Source organism: Plecotus auritus (assembly GCF_963455305.1).
Source record: "Plecotus auritus genome assembly, chromosome: 4".
NCBI lineage: Eukaryota > Metazoa > Chordata > Mammalia > Chiroptera > Vespertilionidae > Plecotus > Plecotus auritus.
In genome coordinates, this window is record NC_137775.1 from 156,905,724 (window position 1) to 156,929,162 (window position 23,439).

Below are 23,439 nucleotides of genomic sequence, written 5' to 3' on the forward strand. Positions count from 1 at the left end.
GCTGCAAGGTAATGAGATGAATGGTCTTGCTCCTCCTTAAGAAAGTTGACTTATGTATTTCCAAGGAAAGAGAACAGAATTGTTTCCTCACTTCTTAAAAAAGATAGTGCTACTCTACCATGTATGGTTACATTTAGGCCTGACATGTTGTGAAACTTGAATTCAACTGGCAAAAACTTAGAAAACACTCCTCAAAAAGCATGTAAGGATTTAGCAAATATTTATTTATCATCTATGTTAAACTAAATGGAAATTGTACATAATGGTACAGATGAATTATGCAGTGCACAGTGGCAAATCCATGTGATAGTCAATGGTCTTCGCAGCTTGCCACCAGATGATAAGTCTCATGGCTTATAATCAGTGAAAAGAAATAATATGGCACATGCTGTTATGGACTCAGGCAAGCACATAAAAGGAAGCCAAGAATATGCCGATATAGTACTCTAGCTTATAACTAAGCCATTTAGACAAACAGAATACATTCGGTTTATAATGAGAGCCAAAATATAATGCTATCTTCCCAGAAAAATAAAATAAACATGCCAGCTTAAATAACACACTACATTCAAAAGAGTGTTCGTGGAAATCTAGTATTTATATCTGATTTAAATGCAACAGTGCTGTCCTTAAAAATGAGCACTGCTTTTGAAAAATTATCTCGGTGTGATACTCCGCTGTAAGAAAAAGAATGACTTCCCACTGCATCGTAACTGCAGCACTTCTTTGTGACCTCAAATACCTACACAATGCTGAGTAATTTTCTTTATCAGGCTAAATGCAACTCATTTTTAAGGACAATGGCTGCTGTATCTGTTTCATGCGAAACACCAACACTCAAAATGATTTATTGTATTTTACAAATTTTACAAATGTTCATAATCACTATGAAGATTTACAAAACCCTACACCCTATAGCAAATATTAAGCATAATAAAAACATCATAAGTACTTAACTCATTTGGGGAAGGAAAACTCTCAAATATATATGGAATTGCCACTTACTAAATAGGCAAAGTCTTTCTGTTCTCTTTTTTTTCCAGAGCCCTCATTAGTGTCTATTTCTATTTTTATTCCCTGTTTCACCAAGTTGATAGCCTTGTGCTGAAATATTCAGTAATAAACACAAAATAAAAATTAGCAATCTAGGACGGTAGGCATGGGAGAGGCCTCGCAAATCATGAGGTCAAATACCTTCCAGTTGAAATCCTCCTTGCTAGCAAACCTGCATCTGTAGCTCAATGGGTGATGTAGGTGTTCATTGTGATGTCAAGGCTCATCCATCACAGGTACCCTCTCAACTGAGAATAACCTAGAATAGGTCTGAAGAAGCAGGAGACAGTCCCTGTATGGAGGTGCCCCATTAGAAACTAGGGTCGGTGGTTATGATTCTTTTTCAGCTGTGTTTTCCCAGCCCTCTTTCTCCTTCACTGAGTTTATGTCTGGAGAAAACGTGGTGGGGTTGGGGCAAAATCTGAATTCTTCCAGTTTTCATGGGTTCATCGAATATTGGCATGCCTTTCCCAAGTTCAGGAAAGAGTGTTTTGGACATAACCTTTGCTAAGGGTCTTGGAATCTGTGGTTATGGTTCTTTCTATTTTTCTACAATTCATTTGTGGTTTTCCAAAAACTTGGACATTTCTGAAACAAGATTCTGAATTTGAATTTTAATCCCAGAAAAAACAAAAGACCTGGAATATGTTTTTGTGGTACATTTCAGATTCTCAAGGACAGAGCAACATAAATTGTTGGCTTGTCCTTTGAGAGGGCAATGTATTTTTCTTAAAGTACGTCATGATGTGTGTGTGTGCATGTGCAAGTGTGTGTGTGGGGGGATGGAAGTGTATGTGTGTGTGTCGGGGGGAGGGTGCAGAGAGAAAATTGAAACAAAAAGCACACGTATATACATATATATGGAATTTAGTGCTCTCACTGAATTGTGTATTTGAGTCTTCAAAAGCTTATTTGGCTTGTATTTATTTTTCCAGAATCAAGTTTAGCATTTTATGTAAAATATATCTTTTTCTGGTTAATAGTTTTAGTTTAAAAGCATGTAGGTCCATTCAATTCTTAAGACGTGTCACAGAAAAGTTATTTTCCTCAGTTTTAGTTCTCCAGTTGTCAAATATTTTAGTTCGTAAGTGACATTATCATTGTCATTATTATTAACTGGTTGTATGTGTTGAGATTAAAATGATAACTACTTATGCCTTATCTGCCATACTTTTTTTCTTAAATTTCAAATACAGGAGAAAAATCCTGCTTTCCCTTCTCTTGTGTTAATGGAAGAATGTTTTCAATAAATTGTGTTTATTGACTTATCTGTTCACTTTGAGTGTTTTGGACATAACCTTTACTAAGGGTCTTGTAATCTGTGGTTATGGTTCTATTTTTCTACATCTGGCAGCTTTACTGAAATACATCTTTTTTTATGTAACTTTCAGTTCGTTCTGTTTCCAGTTAATATCAGTGGGCAGCAATGACCTCCAGTGGATTCTTATGTACATAGCAACTGAGTTTTTCAGAGAATGTTTACTTTCAATATATTTGTATCTTTTAGACCTTTTGTAGCTGGGGAGCTTACTGAATGAACTCTTTAAACTTTTTTGAAACATTTATGTATTTGGTAATTTTAGAATAAAATGGAAAGACATTACAAGTTATCAACACTTGGACTTTCTTATTTATATATCCTCTAAGCTAATTTTGAAAACTGAAATGATTATTATTCAAAATTAACATTTAAATATTCATACTTGTTTTTATATGTAATCCACTTGCTTTTAATTTTTATTTAAATGAAAAATCTTAAAAATTATATTTTAGAAAGGTAATTGCTAAATAAGAGAGAAGAAAAAAAACTTCAGGAAATAAACATTTTCAAAAATAAAATCTCTCCTGATACTATTTAGAAGAGAAAAGTAAAAGTGCTCTGAACATCTTGGGAGTTAGGAAAACTCATGAAATAATTTTCCATTTGTTAATATAAAATAGAGGAAAATTTGACATCTCAGAGCAAAATGCTTTAATATTTTTTTCAGAAAGAAAGATTATGTTTCTGGAATATATTTTATATTTCAGGAAAGATTACTTAGAAGACAAAATTTAAGTTTTTATAGAGCTTCAGTGCTATAATATCATTTTTGGCTTGTGAGGTAATAAGTTATTAACATCTTAAAGCATGACATAAGCATTAGCACATTGTTATTTCAGTTAGCTTTTTTCTGAAAATAGGTTAGATATACTACTGAGAAACTGCTTTCAAATCTTTACTAGACAAATTGTAGAGGAATATACTTTTCTACCAGAAGAGGGCAGCAAACTTTTTCAATTAGAGTTCTAACTGTAATCCATCTGTTTTGACATTTGAGATTTTCTGAGAAGTTACCTTCACTTCATTCTTCTCTTTACTCCATGGTTCAATGAATGTTTTATGAAGGGTACAATTGTCAAGGGGACCACCATTTTTCTTTCATGGTTTACAATAATTACAACACACCTGCTTCATCAAACTCATGGCTTTGACAACACTAATACAATCATTTTTTAAAAAGTACAGACAGTTCACATGAGAATATTAAAGTACCTGATACTATGTGTGGAGGAAAGGGAAAATTCAGAAAGATTGAAACATTTATTTTTATTTTCCCGTGGTTATTTAAATCTCAAAATTTTCATCAATATTCCCATTATCTTATGTCTAGCAAGAGTAAAGTAATAATTGCCTTGGAAAAGCAGTCAAGGACTCAAAACTACAACTATCATCATTTTTTGATAAATATAACGTGAAACCATTGAACCATACACTTGTTTTAAAAAATTAGTTAACTTATATGATGTTTAACCAGTCAAATGAGTATGTAGAATAATTTATCATAACACCTCTTAGTCATTTCTGTATTACAGAAATATCTTTTTAAAGTAATGCAAAGAAGTTGGATGATTTCTCATTCTTTTTTTTTGCTTTTGTTTTTAGGTTTCAAATATAAATTCTTCAGAATCCAGTGGATTGTTTCACCTCATCAGGAGTCCAGCGTGTGCCTGGGCAGGCGATAGTGCTCTGCTTTGGGACGGAGCTTCTTTTCCTGTGGGTTGGCATACTTCCACTTGGAAGGTGACATTTTATGCTTTTTCCTCTTCTTATCTGTGCACCATACCTTTTCACAGTATTCTTCCACTCTCTGGAAGTTGCTATAACCAATCAGCTGCAAGAATTCCTTATACCATGGCTTTGCTCCGTGAGGGATACTACTGTGAGCTGGACAAGGCATCTTGTGAGGCCTGTCCTCTTCATAGTCTTTGTTAAACATTTCCTCCACTCGCTCCTCTTCTACTACCTCCAGGGTGATTTTACGGACAGTATGGACAAAACTATGCTCTACTGTCTGGCAAAAATATGTGCCAGCATCCATTTTGCGTACCCTTAGGAAGAGTAAACCAAGGTCCATCTTAACCACTCTATCATCAGTCTTCACCTGAAATAACAAAAAAAGTAATGACACTGGACTATTATCCAGAAGAATACCATACCAACCTATAATGTATCTTTATTTTGTTCATTTTCATTATTACATGATGAAATAAATGTCATATATGTGAGAGAGAGGAAGGGGCCTAAGTAAATAAATCAGCTCTCTCTCTCTCTCTGAACTAAATTATATTTGAGGTCACTTCATGACTTTAAGGTCATTTTACATCCACATATTTTTATTATGTTTTTATCGATTTTAGAGAGAGTGAGAAAGGGAGAGAAAGAGAGAGAGAAACATTGATGAGAGAGAACCATTGATCAGCTGTCTCCTGCACATCCCTTACTGGGGATTAAGCCAATAGCCCAGGCATGTGTCTTGACTGGGAATCCAACCAGCGACCTCTTGTGCCTGAGATGATGCTCAACCAACTCATCTATACTGACCAGAGCCATCAATATTTTTTAAGAGCGAAGTGAGAAAGCTTTCAATTATTAGAAAAATATTCAGTTCTATATAGCACTCAAAGTTAAAGTGAAATGACAATTTGTAAAATTTGTTTAATTTCTTTTTTAATGGAAAGAACAAATTCCATTTCTCAAATTATTAGTTCAGAGGTTCTTATATGTTTCAGATAACAATGACCAACGTTTCTATAAGGATTTCTATTTAGAGAGCTGGACTACCTTGACCCTCTCCCCTTAAAAAAAATCTCTCTCTTAATTACTTACATCTACCTTTCCTTGAGCTAAAAAACAAACTGTTATATGTTTTCATGTGGCCCAGGATCGTATGATGCTGGTATAAAAGTGATTTACACTGTACTCTCTGACTTCCCCTTTGGCAATACAAAACAAAAGCAGTATTCAACTTTGCCAATACAATAGGGCATAGCAGACACAACCACAACCACGTTGGCAGTAAAGGCCATTCCAACAAGCATGTTTTTGAGCCAGTGGTAGGTCCTGGCATGGCCCACCAGGCTCAGCTCTCCCAGGCCTTGGTCAATTTGGCCATGTCCAAAGTTTCAATGTGACTGACTCATCATATATGATTACTCCTGTGTGGTCATTTATATAATTGGTGATAATGTGGCAAAATGGCCTTAGTGTTATAGTGAGAGTTTGTACCTCAAATAGGAATGTTAATAATACATTATAAGGCTCCCTGAGGCATTTTGTCAGCTATGTAAAGTAAATTAATCACTCAGAAGCTTCAGAGTGACATAGTTGGATGACAAAAGGAGCTCCATATGTCCTTCATAGGTGCTTTCCTTGACTTGGAAGGACCAGGCCCTGGCAGACAAAATGCTACAGTCATTAACTCAAGAAGTTCTCCAGTGAGGAGCCAGGATGAGCCCTCAAACCAAAGCCATCTTTACTACATGGGAACAATAAAACCTAAAAAATAGGTTTTACTGAGAATCTAGCCTCAGCACCTGCCACAACCAATAACTCTTAAAGGACTTTGTGTTGCTCTGCTCATTTTAACTGGGCCTTTTGCCAATTTCCCCTTCACCACTAGCTTTCTCCACATATTGCAACCTGCCTATGACCACATCAGGCCTCTCATGATACCGACTCTGAAGGACAGCATCCTTTGTTTTTTTTAAATACATTTTATTGATTTTTTACAGAGAGGAAGGGAGAGAGATAGTCACAAACATTGATGACAGAGAAACATCAATTAGCTGCCTCCTGCACACCTCCTACTGGGGATGTGCCCGCAACCAAGGTACATGCCCTTGACCGGAATCGAACCTGGGACCTTTCAGTTCGCAGGCCGACGCTCTATCCACTGAGCCAAACCGGTCAGGGCAGCATCCATTGTTTTTAAACCTGTGGCAGCATTTGACAAAGATGGACTGGCCTACTTAATGGTCTTTTTGTTGTTGTTGTTGTTGTTGTTTTGTGTGTAGTACAAGCCATTATACTGTCCTGAGACTTTTCTTGGTATCTTCTATAGATCTCTCATTTCCTCTAAGGCACAATCCTCTGTCCTTCTCTGATCTCATGTTTTATTTGCATCCATTTGATAACTCTTCTGTTTCCTAATTTCAATCAGCTTCTCTAAGATGGTACAACTTGCACATAGATAGTCCATTGTTTTTGTTCCCTATAAATTACAAAACACTAACCAAGACTTATCTGATCCTTCATTATGTACAATTCAGTGTCTTTTCACTTAGACTCCCCAATTACTTATTTCCTTATTTCTGACAATTATATCATCATTCTTCTAGTCACTCCGTCTGAAAGTGTTTATCATATACAGGGTGTTCCCCCAAAAATGTATATATACATTAACAGCTGATAGCTCAATTTTGAAAATGAAATGTATTTTAATAAACACTGTGTTTATAATGATTCACAGTGTCTGTATACATTTTTTGGGACACCCTATATACTTCTCTCTCATTATTATCCTCATGTCCAAAACATCTCAAATTCCCATCTACATTTCTTCATTGATGAGCATCAGAAACATCCATTCCATTTCATTATTTTTGCTACAATGCTAGGCTCATACTTTACGACCTGTTCTTTGACCTTATCTCATGGCAGACTCTCCCCAAATCTTCCTTTTTTTCTGTTCTTGCTTTCATGCCCAGCTGGATTCTATTTCAGAACCTATACTCTTGTCTCTGTCTAAAGAAACTTCCCAATGCTTGGCCTGATTCCTTCTCATTCAGAAAGGCTGACCTAAATGCTATCTCTTCAAACAGGCCTCCCTCACACCCCTATAAAAAGGTCCTCATTTCCTTATTATCGTCATTTCACTTGTTAACTTTTATATACCTGAATGAGCATCATTATTTGCAAATATAAACAGCCCTTGCATTAATTTTCTTCTTATTGGTAGCTGTACCCTTTATTTCAACAAATGAGTACTATTTACTCTTCTCCCAAGTGCACATCCTTTGTCATGCTCCTGATTGGGTAGTTATTCAGACTCTCTATTGCTTGCCTGAGCAGGTGGCAATTGTCCAATTAACCAGATCCTGCCTTTCTAAATCTATATCCCCAACAGCTCAAGATAGAGCTTCTCAGACTGGGGTTGGTGGAATAGTTGCATTTCTGAGATCAATGACTTTTCTATAAGGATTTCTTAGATTAGTGTGATTATTTCCATTATAATCAATATAAATTTTAAAAGAACTATATTTGGGATCATGTGGAAGATCCTCATTGTTAGTATTTGTGTTTATCATAGATCTGATCTATTTTCAAAGCTCTGATAGTTTCCAGCTGCTAAGGAGGACAAAGATGGATTTAATATGTTAATGATACGTTCCAGCCAAATGAAAACCAAACAGCATCCTTATGTAGTAATGCACATAAAAAGTTTTGAAGTCACTTGAATAAAGTGTTAAGGGGATTGAGTCATCACATGGCACACAGCGCTATAGGCAGATGTTTTATATATTCACATACACACATATGTGGTAGTCTGTGTCCCATATTATTTCCACAGAGATACCTCATTTCAGTGAAAAAAAAATCATCCAATTAAATACACATTTAAATGAGGTATAGATTTGCTTATATTTTATTTGTAAATATGTTTTGGTTTTATATTTGAATAAAAGTTATAAGTATACAGGATGCATTTCTGGTTTGATTCTTGTGAACATTTAATAAACATTTTAGTACAAGTCATGCTACCAGCCCAAGAACAATGCTATAATTTTAAGGGCAGGTAGCAGGGACAACTTGCAGAATAATAGAGTCAAATCTTCCTCTTCATAACTCCTTCTGCTGTCAGTTCCCTGTCTTGCGATCTAATTTCCCACTTCGATGTCTTATTCTGGTCTTATTCTTTCTTCTCAGTAAACTCCTTTCTACCATTTACCAATCCATTTTTAAAATTTCCTGCCAGGCTTAAACTTTCACATCTTAAATGAATACTTTCTTTATGGCCCATAAATATGTTTTGTTTCTTTTTGGAACTCAAAAGCATTCATATTTGTAGCATACAAGATGGTATTTATAGACATTCGAAAAGATGGCAGCTGGCAGGATGGAGGTGAGGGAGAGGAAGTGAGTGAGTGAGGGTATGAAAGGAGAGTGTGTGGATGTGCGTGGTGTGTGTGTGAGTGAGTGAGGGAAAGTTAAATCGTGTAGGAGCAGCAGGGGCTGGCAGACAGGCTGTCCTTGACAAGGAGAGACTACCACTGCTGCGGGCACTCCCCGGAAGGCGGGACTTCAGCACAGAGCTCGCCATCTTGAAGGGAAGAACGGCCCTTTTTTAGGAACTCATCAACACCACCAACCAGACAGGCCTTGGAACTGCCCCGCTACCCAGCAGCCACTCCAGCCAAAATCCTGCTACCCCAGCTGCAGACCCACGGACCCTGGGACCTCCACCTCCAAAGGTGTACCGCTCGGCAGCAGTAAGTGCAACCTCCCCCTCCCCAGCGGCAAAACTCCGGATTCATGTGTATCCAGCCCTGCGGGCAGCTAGGGACTCCACTCTGGATTCGGATTCGCGTGATTCCAGCCACGCAGGGCACTCCACTCCTTAGGCAGCGTTTGGGAGCCACTGAGAGCCCCCGAGGGTGTGATTCTGCACAGACAAGGGTGTGCAGCCCTGCAGTAGAAATTCTGAATTCCCTCTACCTGGATAACTGCCCACATTCACCCCAGCGGCTCAACCGAGGTGCCAGGACCCCTCAGAGTGCATCAGAACTCTGCGCCCAGCAAGCGCACCTCCAAAGAGCGAAGTTCCAACAGGCAGGCACCCTGAGCCCATCTACCCACAGGGCGCTAGTGGGAACCACTGTGAGCTCTCCCTGGGTGCGATCTTGAACAAGCGGCGGTGCACTCCCCACCAGCAGAAGTTTTGAATTCACTCATCCTGGAGACCGGCCCACAGACACCTCAATTGCACGGCTACATTGCCAGGGCCCTTCAGAGTCCTTCAGTGTGCCTTGCTGGCAAAGGTACCATGGGTGCTCCTATGAGCCGCCACTGGGAGTAAGCGCCTATCCACCACAGGTGCAACAGCAAAAGCTGGGTCTGCCCACCCCAATACTGCAGAACTCTGAGCACCACAGTCACACGTTTCCAGAGAGCAGGCCCCCCTGACCCTCATCACCCCAACAGACGCTTCTTGGGTGCCACTGTGAGTCACTGCTGGGAACGCGTGATTTCAATTAAGGGTGCAAGACAGCAAAAATTGGGACACTTCCCTCCACGCGGCTGACTTCTAGACACCGCAGTTGTGCCTCTCAAGCTCACAGGCCTACATCAAGAGAACCCAAATAGCTCAAGTAGGGAACTACACTAGATTAACAAGCCCAGGAGAACTGAGATATGACGCCAGTAGCACCATCCCCAAAAGAACCTGGGTAGCAAAGCAATTGGATCTACAATTAAAAAATTACAGGAAAACATGGGAAGACAAAAAAGCAATCCCCAAAGGAAAGAAAAAGAGGAACCACCAGAAAGGAAGTTAAATGAATTCAAGGCTAGCAGCTTATCAGAGATAGAATTCAGAGTAATGGTTATAAGGATGTTTAAACGGATGGATGACAAATACACACAACTCAATGACAAATACACACAACTTAATGAGAACTATAAGGAGCTGAATGAGAATGTCACCAATATGAAAAGAAACCAAGAGGAGATGAAGAATGACATAGCTACAATAAAGAACACAATGGAAGGCCTAAACAGTAGACTAGAAAAGGCTGAGGACCGCATCAGCGAATTAGAAGACAAGGTAGGGCCGAAACCGGTTTGGCTCAGTGGATAGAGCGTCGGCCTGTGGACTGAAAGGTCCCGGGTTCGATTCCGGTCAAGGGCATGTACCTTGGTTGCGGGCACATCCCCAGTGGCAGGTGTGCAGGAGGCAGCTGATCGATGTTTCTCTCTCATCGATGTTTCTAGCTCTCTATCCCTCTCCCTTCCTCTCTGTGAAATATCAATAAAATATATTTTAAAAAAAAAGAAGACAAGGTAGGAAAAAACACACAAACACAGCAGCAACTGGAAAGAAGACTTAAAAAGCAAGAGGAGAGCTTAAGGGAGCTTTGGGACAACACAAAATGAAACAACATTCGCTTAATAGGGATACCAGAAGGAGAGGAAGAGAAGCAAGGAATAGAAAACCTGTTTGAAGAAATAATGACAGAAAACTTCCCTGATATTGGCAAGAAAAAAAACGATGCAAGTCCAAGAAGTACATAGAGTCCCAAACAAGTTGAACCCCAAAAGACTGATACCAAGACACATCATAATTCGATTGGTGAATACCAACGACAAAGTAAGAATCTTAAAGGTTGCCAGAGAGAGACAGAAAGTTACTTACAAGGGATCTCCTATCAGAATATCAACTGATTTTTCAACAGAAACACACCAGGCCAGAAGAGAATGAAATGAAATATACAAAGTGATGCAAAGCAAGGGACTGAATCCAAGAATACTATACCCGGCAAGGCTATTGTTCAAAATTGAAGGTGGAATCAGGAGCTTCACAGACAAAAAAGGGCTAAGAGAGTTTATCACTACCAAGCCAGCAATGCAAGAAATGCTAAAGGGACTACTATAAAAAGAAGAAAGAGAAAAGCAAGAAGAAACACAAACACTAAGGAAAAATATGACAACAAACATGTACTTGTCAATAATAACATTAAACGTAAATGGATTAAATGCACGAATCAAAAGACATAGGGTAGCTGAATGGATAAGAAAACACGACCCAGGAGAAAAAAATGGCGGCGGAATAGACAGACGTGTTCCGAGCCTTGTCCCTGAGCAGAAAGAAAGAACAGCTGAGGGTCGCACTAGGAGTGTTTGTTGGCAAGTTGGGGGACAGCTGAACTCCAGAAGAAGGTGGGAGACTGCTAGACGGGGCTCCCCTGACCTGGCAGCTCCCACTGCGGCTGGGTCCCCTCCCGGAGCTGCGGGCTTGGACGCGGAGTCGCCGCCATCTGGAACCGGAAAGTGGAGCTTATCGGAAGCCTGAGAATCCACAACTGCGGCACCCACGGAACAGCTGCGAGCCCCAGAACAACGCTCCCCAATTGGCGCAAACACACGGGTTCAGAGGAGCTCTACACTCCACCACGGAAAGGTCAGATTTCGCCTAGGATAAGGAGAGAGAGAACTACATAACCAGACACCCAGAGAAGAGAGACCATGGGGAGACAAAGACACAGCCCGCATATGAAAGAAAAGCAGGCATCACCAGAAAAGGAAGTAAACGAAATGGAAGCAAGCAACCTTCCAGAAAAAGAATTCAGAGAAATGGTCATAAGGTGGCTGAAAAGAATGGAAGACAAATTTGACAATATGAGCAAGAACCAAGAGGAAATGAAGAAGAACCAAGAAGAAATGAAAAATGACATCGCTGCTGTAAAGAACTCAATAGAAAGCATCAAGAGTAGACTAGAAGAAGCAGAGGACCGCATCAGTGAGCTAGAAGACAAGATGGGAAAAAATACCCAAGTAGAGCAACTTCTAGAAAAAAAAATTAAAAGGCAGGAGGAGAGCCTAAGGGAACTTTGGGACAACACGAAACAAAACAACATCCGCATAATAGGGGTTCCAGAAGGAAAGGAAGCTGAGCAAGGAATAGAAAACCTATTTGAAGAAATAATGACAGAAAATTTCCCTGATATAGAGAAGAAAAAACCCACACAAATCCAAGAAGCTCACAGAGTCCCAAGCAAAATGAACCCCAAAAGACCGACGCCAAGGCACATTATAATTAAATTGGCAAACACCAACGACAAAGTAAGAATCTTAAAAGCGGCCAGAGAGAGACAGAAAGTTACATACAAAGGAACCCCCATCAGACTAGCAACTGATTTCTCAACAGAAACTCATCAGGCCAGAAGGGAATGGAATGAAATATACAAAGTCATGCAAAGGAAGGGTCTGAATCCAAGAATACTGTACCCAGCAAGGCTGTCAATCAAAATTGAAGGTGAAATCAGGAGCTTCACAGACAAAAAAGGACTAAGGGAATTTATTACCACCAAACCAGCAATGCAAGAAATGCTAAAGGGTCTGCTGTAAAAAAAAAAGAAATAGGAAGCGAAGAAGGAACACAGGTGTAAAGAATAGGAATGGCGACAAATAAGTACCTATCAATAATAACTTTAAATGTAAACGGATTAAATGCCCCAATCAAAAGACATAGGGTAATGGATTGGATAAGAAAACATGACCCATATATCTGCTGTCTACAAGAAACCCACCTCAGAAAAAAAGACGCACACAGACTGAGGGTGAAGGGATGGAAAAAGGTTTTCCAGGCAAATGGAACTGAAAAAAAAGCTGGGGTAGCAATACTTATATCTGACAAATTAGATCTCAAACTGAAGGACATAACAAGAGATAAGGAAGGCCACTTCATAATACTAAAGGGAGCAATCCAACAAGAAGAAATAACTCTGGTAAACATATATGCACCCAATACAGGAGCACCCAAATACATAAAAAAACTCCTGGAGGATATCAAGGGAGACATTGACAGCAATACAATCATAGTAGGAGACTTCAATACCCCACTATCACCATTGGACAAATCCTCTAAACAAAAAATCAGCAAAGAAACATCAATCCTAAATGACTCACTAGACCAGATGGAATTAATTGACATCTTCAGAACATTTCACCCCAAAGCCACAGAATATACATTCTTCTCAAGTGCACATGGGTCATTTTCAAAGATAGACCATATGTTGGGACATAGGCAAAGTCTCTTCAAATTCAAGAAGATAGAAATCATATCAAGCATCTTCTCAGACCACAGTGGCATAAAACTGGAAATCAACTACAATAAAAACAACCCAAAGAAATCAAACACATGGAGACTAAACAGCATGCTATTAAACCATGACTGGGTTACCAGAGAAATCAAAGAAGAAATAAAAAACATCATGACAACAAATGACAATGAAAACACTACAATCCAAAATCTATGGGACACAGCGAAAGCAGTCTTGAGAGGGAAGTTCATAGCTCTACAAGCCTACTGCAAAAAACAAGAAACAGGGGTAATAAATTACCTAACCCAACAACTCAAAGAGTTAGAAAAAGAGCAACAAGAAAAGCCCAGTGTAAGCAGAAGGAAGGAAATAATAAAGATCAGAGCACAGATAAACGACATAGAGACCAAAGAAACAATACAAAAGATCAACAAAACCAAGAGCTGGTTCTTTGAAAGGATAAACAAGATTGATGAACCTCTAGCCAGGCTCACCAAGAAGCAAAGAGAGAGGACCCAAATAAACAAAATCAGAAATGAAAGAGGTGAAATAACAACAGATCCCGCCGAAATACAAAGGATTGTTAAAAAATACTACGAACAACTCTATTCCAACAAACTGGACAACCTGGAGGAAATGGACATATTCCTAGAAAAATATAACCTTCCAAAACTCAATCAGGAAGAATCTAAACAGCTCAATATGCCAGTAACTATGGAAGAAATTGAAGCAGTCATCAAAGAGCTTCCAGCAAACAAAAGCCCGGGGCCAGACGGCTTCACAGGAGAGTTTTACCAAACATTCAAGGAAGAACTAAAACCTATCCTCCTCAGACTATTCCAAAAAATTCAAGAGGAAGGAACACTTCCAAGCTCCTTCTATGAAGCCAGCATCACCCTAATACCAAAACCAGATAAAGACAACACAATGAAAGAGAATTACAGGCCAATATCCCTCATGAATGTAGATGCCAAAATCCTCAACAAAATTCTAGCAAATCGGATCCAGCAGTACATCAGAAAGATCATACACCATGACCAAGTAGGGTTTATCCCAGGAATGCAAGGATGGTTCAATATCCGCAAATCAATAAATGTGATACATCACATAAACAAATTGAAAGATAAAAATCACATAGTCATATCAATTGATGCAGAAAAAGCATTTGACAAAATCCAACACCCTTTCTTGATAAAAACTCTCAACAAGGTGGGAATAGAAGGATCATACCTCAACATAATAAAAGCTATATATGATAAACCCACAGCTAACATCATACTCAATGGGCAAAAACTAAAACCATTTCCCCTAAGAACAGGAACAAGACAGGGATGCCCACTCTCACCACTCCTGTTTGACATAGTACTGGAAGTATTAGCCATAGCAATTAGACAAGAAGAAGAAATAAAAGGCATCCAAATTGGAAAAGAAGAAGTAAAGCTGTCCTTATTTGCAGATGACATGATATTGTACATAAAAAACCCGAAAGACTCTATCAAAAAACTAACAGACTTAATAAATGAATTCGGCAAGGTAGCAGGATACAAAATTAACGCCAAGAAATCTGTGGCATTTCTATACACCAACAGTGAACTTACAGAAAGAGAGACTAAAAAAGCAATCCCATTTTCCATCGCACCAAAAAAATTAAGATACTTAGGAATAAACCTAACCAAGGAGGTAAAAGACCTATATGCGGAAAACTACAGGACACTGAAAAAAGAGATAGAGGAAGATGTAAACAGATGGAAGAACATACCATGTTCATGGATTGGTAGAATCAACATCATCAAAATGTCCATACTACCCAAAGCAATCTATAGATTCAATGCACTCCCCATTAAAATACCAACAGCATATTTCACAGACCTAGAAAGAACTCTCCAAAAATTCATCTGGAATAAAAAAAGACCCCGAATAGCCACAGCAATCCTGAGAAAGAAGAATAAAGTAGGAGGGATCTCAATACCAGATTTCAAGCTGTATTACAAAGCCACTGTTCTCAAAACAGCCTGGTACTGGCACAAGAACAGACATATAGATCAATGGAATAGAATAGAGAATCCAGATATCCACCCAAACCAATATGCGCAATTAATATTTGACAAAGGAGGCATGAGCATACAATGGAGTCAAGACAGTCTCTTCAATAAATGGTGTTGGGAAAATTGGACAGATACATGCAAAAAAATGAAACTAGATCACCAACTTACACCATACACAAAAATAAACTCAAAATGGATACAGGACTTAAATATAAGACGGGAAACCATAAAAATACTAGAGGAATCCACAGGCAGCAAAATCTCAGACATATGCCAAAAGAACTTTTTCAGTGATACTGCCCCTAGGGCAATGGAAGCCAAAGAGAAAATAAACAAATGGGACTACATCAAAATAAAAAGCTTTTGCACAGCAAAAGAAACCATCAACAAAACAACAAGAAACCCCACTGTATGGGAGAACATATTTGCAAATGGTATGACTGATAAAGGTTTAATTTCCAACATCTACAGGCAGCTTATACAACTTAATAAAAGGAAGATAAATGATCCAATAAAAAAATGGGCAACGGACCTAAATAGAATCTTTTCTAAAGAAGACAGAAGGAAGGCCAAGAGACACATGAAAACATGCTCAAAGTCACTTATTATCCGAGAGATGCAAATCAAAACGACAATGCGATACCATCTCACACCTGTCAGAATGGCTATCATCAACAAATCAACAAACGACAAGTGTTGGCGAGGATGCGGAGAAAAAGGAACCCTCGTGCACTGCTGGTGGGAATGCAGACTGGTGCAGCCACTGTGGAGAACAGTATGGAGTTTCCTCAAAAAACTGAAAATGGAACTCCCATTTGACCCAGTAATCCCACTCCTAGGAATATATCCTAAGAAACCAGAAACACCAATCAGAAAGGATATATGCACCCCTATGTTCATAGCAGCACAATTTACAATAGCTAAGATTTGGAAACAGCCTAGGTGCCCGTCAGCAGATGACTGGATCAGAAAACTATGGTACATCTACACAATGGAATACTATGCTGCCATAAAAAAGAAGGAATTACTACCATTTGTAGACACCTGGATGGAATTAGAGAACATTATGCTAAGTGAAATAAGCCAGTCAATGAAAGAAAAATACCACATGATCTCACTCATTTAGGGATAATGAAAAACATTATAAACTGATGAACCAAAAGATAGTTACAGAGGCAGTAAAGCATCAAACAGAGTGTCTAATTACAGCGGTAAGGTTAGGGAGAGGTGGGGGAAATAAGAGATCAACTGAAGGACTTGTATGCATGCATATAAGAGTAACCAACGGATGCAAAACATTGGGGGGTGAGGGCATGTATGGGAGTGGGGTGGGAGGGGCAATGGTAAGATATGTACACATATAATACCTTAATAAAAATTTGAAAAAAAAAAAAAAAAAAAAAAGAAAACACGACCCATATATTTGCTGTCTACAAGAGATCCACCTCAGAGCAAAGGATTCACACAGACTGAGAGCAAAGGGATGGAAAAAACATTTTTCAGGCAAATGGAAATGAGAAAAAAGCTGGGATTGCGATACTTATATCTGATAAAATAGACCTCAAAGTAAAGGCCATAATAAGAGATAAGGAAGTCCACTACATAATACTAAAGGGAGCAATTCAACAAGAAGATATAACTCTGGTAAACATATATGCACCCAATGCAGGAGCACCCAAATACAAAAAAATCTCCTGGAAGATATCAAGGGAGAGATTGACAACAACACCATCATAGTAGGAGACTTTAATACACCACTGACATCACTGGATAAGTCCTCTAGACAAAAAATCAGCAAAGAAACAGCAATTCTAAATGACACACTAGATCAGATGGACCTAATTGATATCTTCAGAGCATTTCACCCTAAAGCCACAGAATATACGTTCTTCTCAAGTGCACATGGGACATTTTCAAAAATAGACCACATATTGGGTCACAAGCAAAGTCTCCCCAAAATCAAAAAGATTGAAATCATATCAATCATTTTCTCAGACCACAATGGTATAATATTAGAAATAAACTACAATAAAAACATTCAAAAAATGCAAGCACTTGGAAGCTGAATAGCATGCTACCAAACAATGATTGGGTTATCAATGAGATCAAAGAAGAAATTAAAAACATCCTGGAGACTAATGACAATAAAAACACAACATTGCAAATCCTATGGGACACAATGAAAGCAGTCCTGAGAGGGAAGTTTATAGCTCTACAGGCCTACCTCAAAAAACAAGAAAAAATGGTAATAAATCATTTAACTCAACAACTCAAAGAATTAGAAAGAGAGCAACAAGAAAAGCCCACAGTGTGCAGAAGGAAGGAAATAATAAAGATCAGAGCAGAAATGAATGGCATAGAGACCAAAAAAAAAATACAAAAGATCAATGAAACCGAGCTGGTTCTTTGAAAGGATAAACAAGATTTATGAACCTCTAGCCAGGCTCACCAAGAAGCAAAGAGAGAAGACCCAAATAAACAAAATCAGAAATGAAAGAGGTGAAATAACAACAGATCCCAAAGAAATACATAGGATTGTTAAAAAATACTATGAACAACTCCATTCTAACAAACTAGACAACCTGGAGGAAATGGACACATTCCTAGAAAAATACAACCTTCCAAAACTTAGGAAGATTCTAAAAATCTCAATAGGCTGATAACTATGGAAGAAATTGAAGCAGTCATCAAAAAGCTTCCAGCAAACAAAAGCCCGGGGCCAGACGGCTTCACAGGGGAGTTTACCAAACATTCAAGGAAGAAATAAAACCTATCCTCCTCAGACTATTCCAAAAAATTCAAGAGGAAGGAACACTTCCAAGCTCCTTCTATGAAGCCAGCATCACCCTAATACCAAAACCAGATAAAGATAACACAATGAAAGAGAATTACAGGCCAATATCCCTCATGAACATAGATGCCAAAATCCTCAACAAAATTCTAGCAAATCGAATCCAGCAGTACATCAGAAAGATAATACACCATGACCAAGTAGGATTTATCCCGGGGATGCAAGGATGGTACAATATCTGCAAATCAATAAACGTGATACAACACATAAACAAATTGAGAGATAAAAATCATATAGTCATATCAATTGATGAAGAAAAAGCACTGGACAAAATCCAACACCCTTTCTTGATAAAAAACTCTCAGCAAGGTGGGAATAGAAGGATCATACCTCAACATAATAAAAGCCATATATGATAAACCCACAGCTAACATCATACTCAATGGGCAAAAACTAAAACCATTTCCCCTAAGAACAGGAACAAGACAGGGATGCCCACTCTCACCACTTCTGTTCAGCATAGTGCTGGAAGTACTAGCCATTGCAATCAGACAAGCAGAAGAAATAAAAGGCATCCAAATTGGAAAAGAAGAAGTAAAACTGTCCTTATTCACAGATGACATGATACTGTACATAGAAAACCCTAAAGACTCCATCAAAAAATTATTAGACTTAATAAATGAATTAGGCAATGTAGCAGGATACAAAATTAACGCCAAGAAATCTATGGCATTTCTATACACCAACAGTGAACTTACAGAAAGAGAGACTAAAAAAACAATCCCATTTACCATCGCACCAAAAAAATTAAGATACCTAGGAATAAACTTAACAAAGGAGGTAAAAGACCTATATGCGGAAAACTACACAACACTGAAAAAAGAGATAGAGGAAGACATAAACAGATGTAAGAACATACCATGTTCATGGATTGGTAGAATCAACATCATCAAAATGTCCATACTAACCAAAGCAATCTATAAATTCAATGCACTTCCCATTAAAATACCAATGGCATATTTCACAGACCTAGAAAGAACCTTCAAAAAATTCATCTGAAATAAAAAAAGACCCCAAATAGCTGCAGCAATCCTGAGAAAGAAGAAGAAAGTAGGGGGGATCTCAATACCAGATTTCAAGCTCTATTACAAAGCCACTTTCTTAAAACAACCTGGTACTGGCACAAGAACAGACATATAGATCAATGGAATAGAATAGAGAACCCAGATATCGACCCAAACCACTATGCCCAATTAATATTTGACAAAGGAGGCATGAACATACAATGGAGTCAAGACAGTCTCTTCAACAAATGGTGTTGGGAAAATTGGACAGATACATGCAAAAAAATGAAACTAGATCACCAACTTTCACCATACACAAAAATAAACTCAAAATGGATAAAGGATTTAAGCATAAGACGGGAAACCACAAAAATACTAGAGGAATCCACAGGCAGAAAAATCTCAGACATATGCCAAAGGAACTTCTTCACTGATACTGCTCCTAGGGCAATGGAAACTAAAGAGAAAATAAACAAATGGGACTACATCAAAATAAAAAGCTTTTGCACAGCAAAGGAAACCATCAATAAAACAACAAGAAAGCCCACTGCATGGGAGAATATATTTGCCAATGATATCAACGATAAGGGTTTAATCTCCAACATTTATAGAGAACTCATACAACTTAACAAAAAGAAGATAAACAACCCAATCAAAAAATGGGCAACTGATCTAAATAGACACTTTTCGAAAGAAGACAGAAGGAAGGCCAAGAGACATATGAAAACCTGCTCAAAGTCACTAATCATCAGAGAGATGCAAATCAAAACAACAATGAGGTACCATCTTACACCTGTCAGAATGGCTATCATCAACAAATCAACAAACAACAAGTGTTGGCGAGGATGTGGAGAAAAAGGAACTATTTTACACTGTCGGTGGGAATGCAGACTGGTGCAGCCACTGTGGAGAACAGTATGGAGTTTCCTTAAAAAACTAAAAATGGAACTCCCATTTGACCCAGTGATCCCACTTCTAGGAATATATCCCAAGAAACTAGAAACATGAATCAGAAAGGATATATGCACCCCTATGTTCATAGCAGCACAATTCACCATAGCTAAGATTTGGAAACAGCCTAAATGCCCATCAGCAGATGAGTGGATTAAAAAACTGTGTTACATTGACACAATGGAATACTAGACTGCGGTAAAAAAGGAGTTCCTACCATTTGCAACAACATGGATGGAGATGGAGAGCATTATGCTAAGTGAAATAAGCCAGGCAGAGAAAGATAAATATCACAGGATCTCACTCATTTGTGGAATATAATGAATGGCATAGACTGATGAACAAGAACAGATCCAGAGACTGAGAAACATTGATCAGAACCTCAAACCTCAGGGAAGGAGGGGGTTGGTGGGAGTAAGGGGGAGAGATCAACCAAGGGACTTGTGTGCATGCATATGAGCCTAATCAATGGACACAGACAACAGGGGGGTGGGGCATGAGTGGGGGATGGGGGGTAATAGGGGAATAAGGACACATATGTAAAAAAATAATAATAAAAATAAAAAAATAGAAAAAAAAGATGGTATTTATAATCCTCTTCAAATATTTTTCCATGCAAGTTTCATCTCTTTAATAAGGGTGGGGCAAAAGTAGTTTTGCAGTTGTTCATGTGGAAAATAATACAATCTATAATAATAACAGCATAACATGCTAATGACAGCTGAACGATCTTCCAGACGTCCTTTCAGATGAAGCTGTGGGCGGGGGCCGAGGCAGAGGTGGTTAGGGGTGATCACGCAGGCAGGCAAGCAGTAGGGGTGATCAGGCAGGCAGGCAAAGGCTATTAGGGGTGATCAGGCAGGCAGGTGAGTGGTTAGGGGCGATCAGGCAGGCAGGCGAGCAGTTAGAGGCAATCAGGCAGGCAGGCAGATGGTTAGGGCTGATCAAGCAGGCAGGCAAGCAGTTAGGGGCGATCAGGCAGACAGGTGAGTGGTTAGGGGTGATCAGGGAGGCAAGCAAGCTGTTAGGAGCCAGTGGTCCTGGGTTGCGAGAGGGATCTCTGACTGCTGGTTTAGTCCTGATCCAGCCGGAATTCCTAAACTGGCAGTCAGACATCCCCTGAGGGGTCCCAGATTGCAAGAGGGTACAGGCCAGGCTGAGGGACGCCACCCCCCCCTCCGCCATGCAAGAATTTTGTGCACCGGGCCTCCAGTAATTAATAAATAATAATATAAGAATAAACTCTGTTTATTCATAACTATAAACCTATTTTTGCCCCACCCTGTATTATAAGTTTCATAAGGGGAAAGGCAAAGGCCTATCTCTTAATTATTATGACTATTCCATAATGAGTAGAGTGCTCAGAACATAGTGAAAATGAAAACTTATTAATTTGTTCAGAGTATACTAGCAAGACAATGAGGTATACCAATAAGGATATAGTAATTTACCGAGTAATTAACCATTTCTATGTAAACCCAATAATGATTTGGCTAGGAAAGAAGCAAGCATAATTTCAGCAACAGTTAGCAACTAATGTAAAAGAGGCTATGTATGCTTCACAGATACATAGGACAAGCAGCTCTAGGAAACTGCCTTCACCTGAAAAGCATCTGCACACAAACATCCTCACTGAATGTGATGATCCTTTGTTCTCTCACTACTAAATCTCCTGGGAGAATGAATAAGACATGAGAAAACATAAAAGTCACCTAGCCCATATTCTGGCAAATAGCAATCAGTTTATGAAAGTGTTTCAAAATAAAACAAAAAACAAACGTGATATAAATACAAATCATTGATCCCTGGATAAGAGTGCTTTAAAAAAAAATCTGTCAAAGAAGAAGGAATTTCTTCCATTATCAGAAACCCAAGCTTGAGAAACATGGCATTGTGTGTATGTACTAGTTACAGTGGTCGGCAAACTCATTAGTCAACAGAGCCAAATATCTATAGTACAATGATTGAAATTTCTTTTGAGAGCCAAATTTTTTAAACTTAGACTTCTTCTAATGCCACTTCTTCAAAATAGACTCGCCCAGGCCGTGGTATTTTGTGGAAGAGCCACACTCAAGGGGTCAAAGAGCTGCATGTGGCTCGAGAGCCACGGTTTGCCGACCACTGTACTAGTATAAAGTCCAGATGAGTTTGAAGATGTGGAAGCAAAATGACTATAATGGGAATTGTTCTACCTCGTTTATTTGCATATTAGAGATAAGGCCTGTCTCAGAATGCAGGTCTCTCCTCCTGGTTACAGTGAACCATAAATTCAAGAATAAAAGCAATGTTAATTCTCAGATCTGGATGACTGTACACTGTGTAGATTAAATCACCTTGAAAGTTAAGTTTGACTTCCACAGCTTATGAATACCTAGAAATAATAAATGACTTAGAGATTTGTATTTGAAGTCCTTCTATGATTTAATCTTTCCACTTTAGTTAACATGGGTACCTTCAACATCAAACCCTGATTACAGAAGTGTTTTTCATCCAGTTGTTCTTTTTCTGCGTCTGCAGACCAGATTTACTCGGTCAATAAGATGGTACATAATACATCATTTTATCAAATATTCTTATAGGTAATATAAAAAGATGCAGAATTTCTTACTGAAAATGGTTTTAATATTCTTAGCTATAAAGATTGATTCAGTATGTTTCATAATGTCAAATAAAAAAGTAATTGAACAAAGAACCCTGCACATCTGGTAGCTGGTCAGGAAGAAGCCATGATTTCCATGTGTCTCAACTATATGGCTCCATACTTTTCATAGGAATAGAAGAGACACAGGCCTTGAACTGGTTTAGTTCAGAATATATTTAACAATGAAATCAGTTTTAGTCAAGAAATAAATACTAATAATTTATATGTTTGTTTGTTTGTTTATCTGGCCTGTCTTCAATTCAAAAAGATTTTTTTTTGGTGGACTTATAGAAATACATTGTATATGATAGCATAAAAATACAAAATTTCTTTTATTAAAAACACTTTCCAATATGAGCCTGCTATATGAGAAAGATGGTTACCTAGTAGAGACAGGGTGAGTTCTAATAGCTCATTTAAGAAATCTGTTTCACTATATATAAAACAAATAAAGTTGTATTTATACTTCAAATTAAAGATCCAAATGTGAAAAATTTATTTCTAACACAAAAAGATGATGAGAGGAAAATTATTATAAATAAGAACTCAAAACCATACTGTGAAAAAATGTTCTATTAAAAAACACCAACTATATCAAAGAAGAAATTTTAAACATTTATATTCAAGAATGGATTAATATATAGAAGATACAAAGAATTCCTGAAAGTAGGAGAGATATATGAGAAAAATGGGAAAAAGTATATAAACAGGAAATTAAGAGAAACCCAAATGCTTAATAAGCATTCAAGTTATGTT

General features: G+C 38.3%; 1 protein-coding gene across 1 annotated transcript in view; it reads right to left on the reverse strand.

The window, feature by feature from the left end:
- Window positions 1-203: 203 nt before the first annotated feature.
- SEMA3E (semaphorin 3E) overlaps window positions 204-23,439 on the reverse strand; it is a 231,041-nt gene continuing 207,805 nt past the window's right edge. The window contains exon 17 of the mRNA XM_080663867.1: window positions 204-4,475. Within this exon, the coding sequence (XP_080519993.1) occupies window positions 4,023-4,475 (453 nt within the window). The 3' untranslated portion in view covers window positions 204-4,022. The remainder of the gene's footprint in view (window positions 4,476-23,439) is intronic.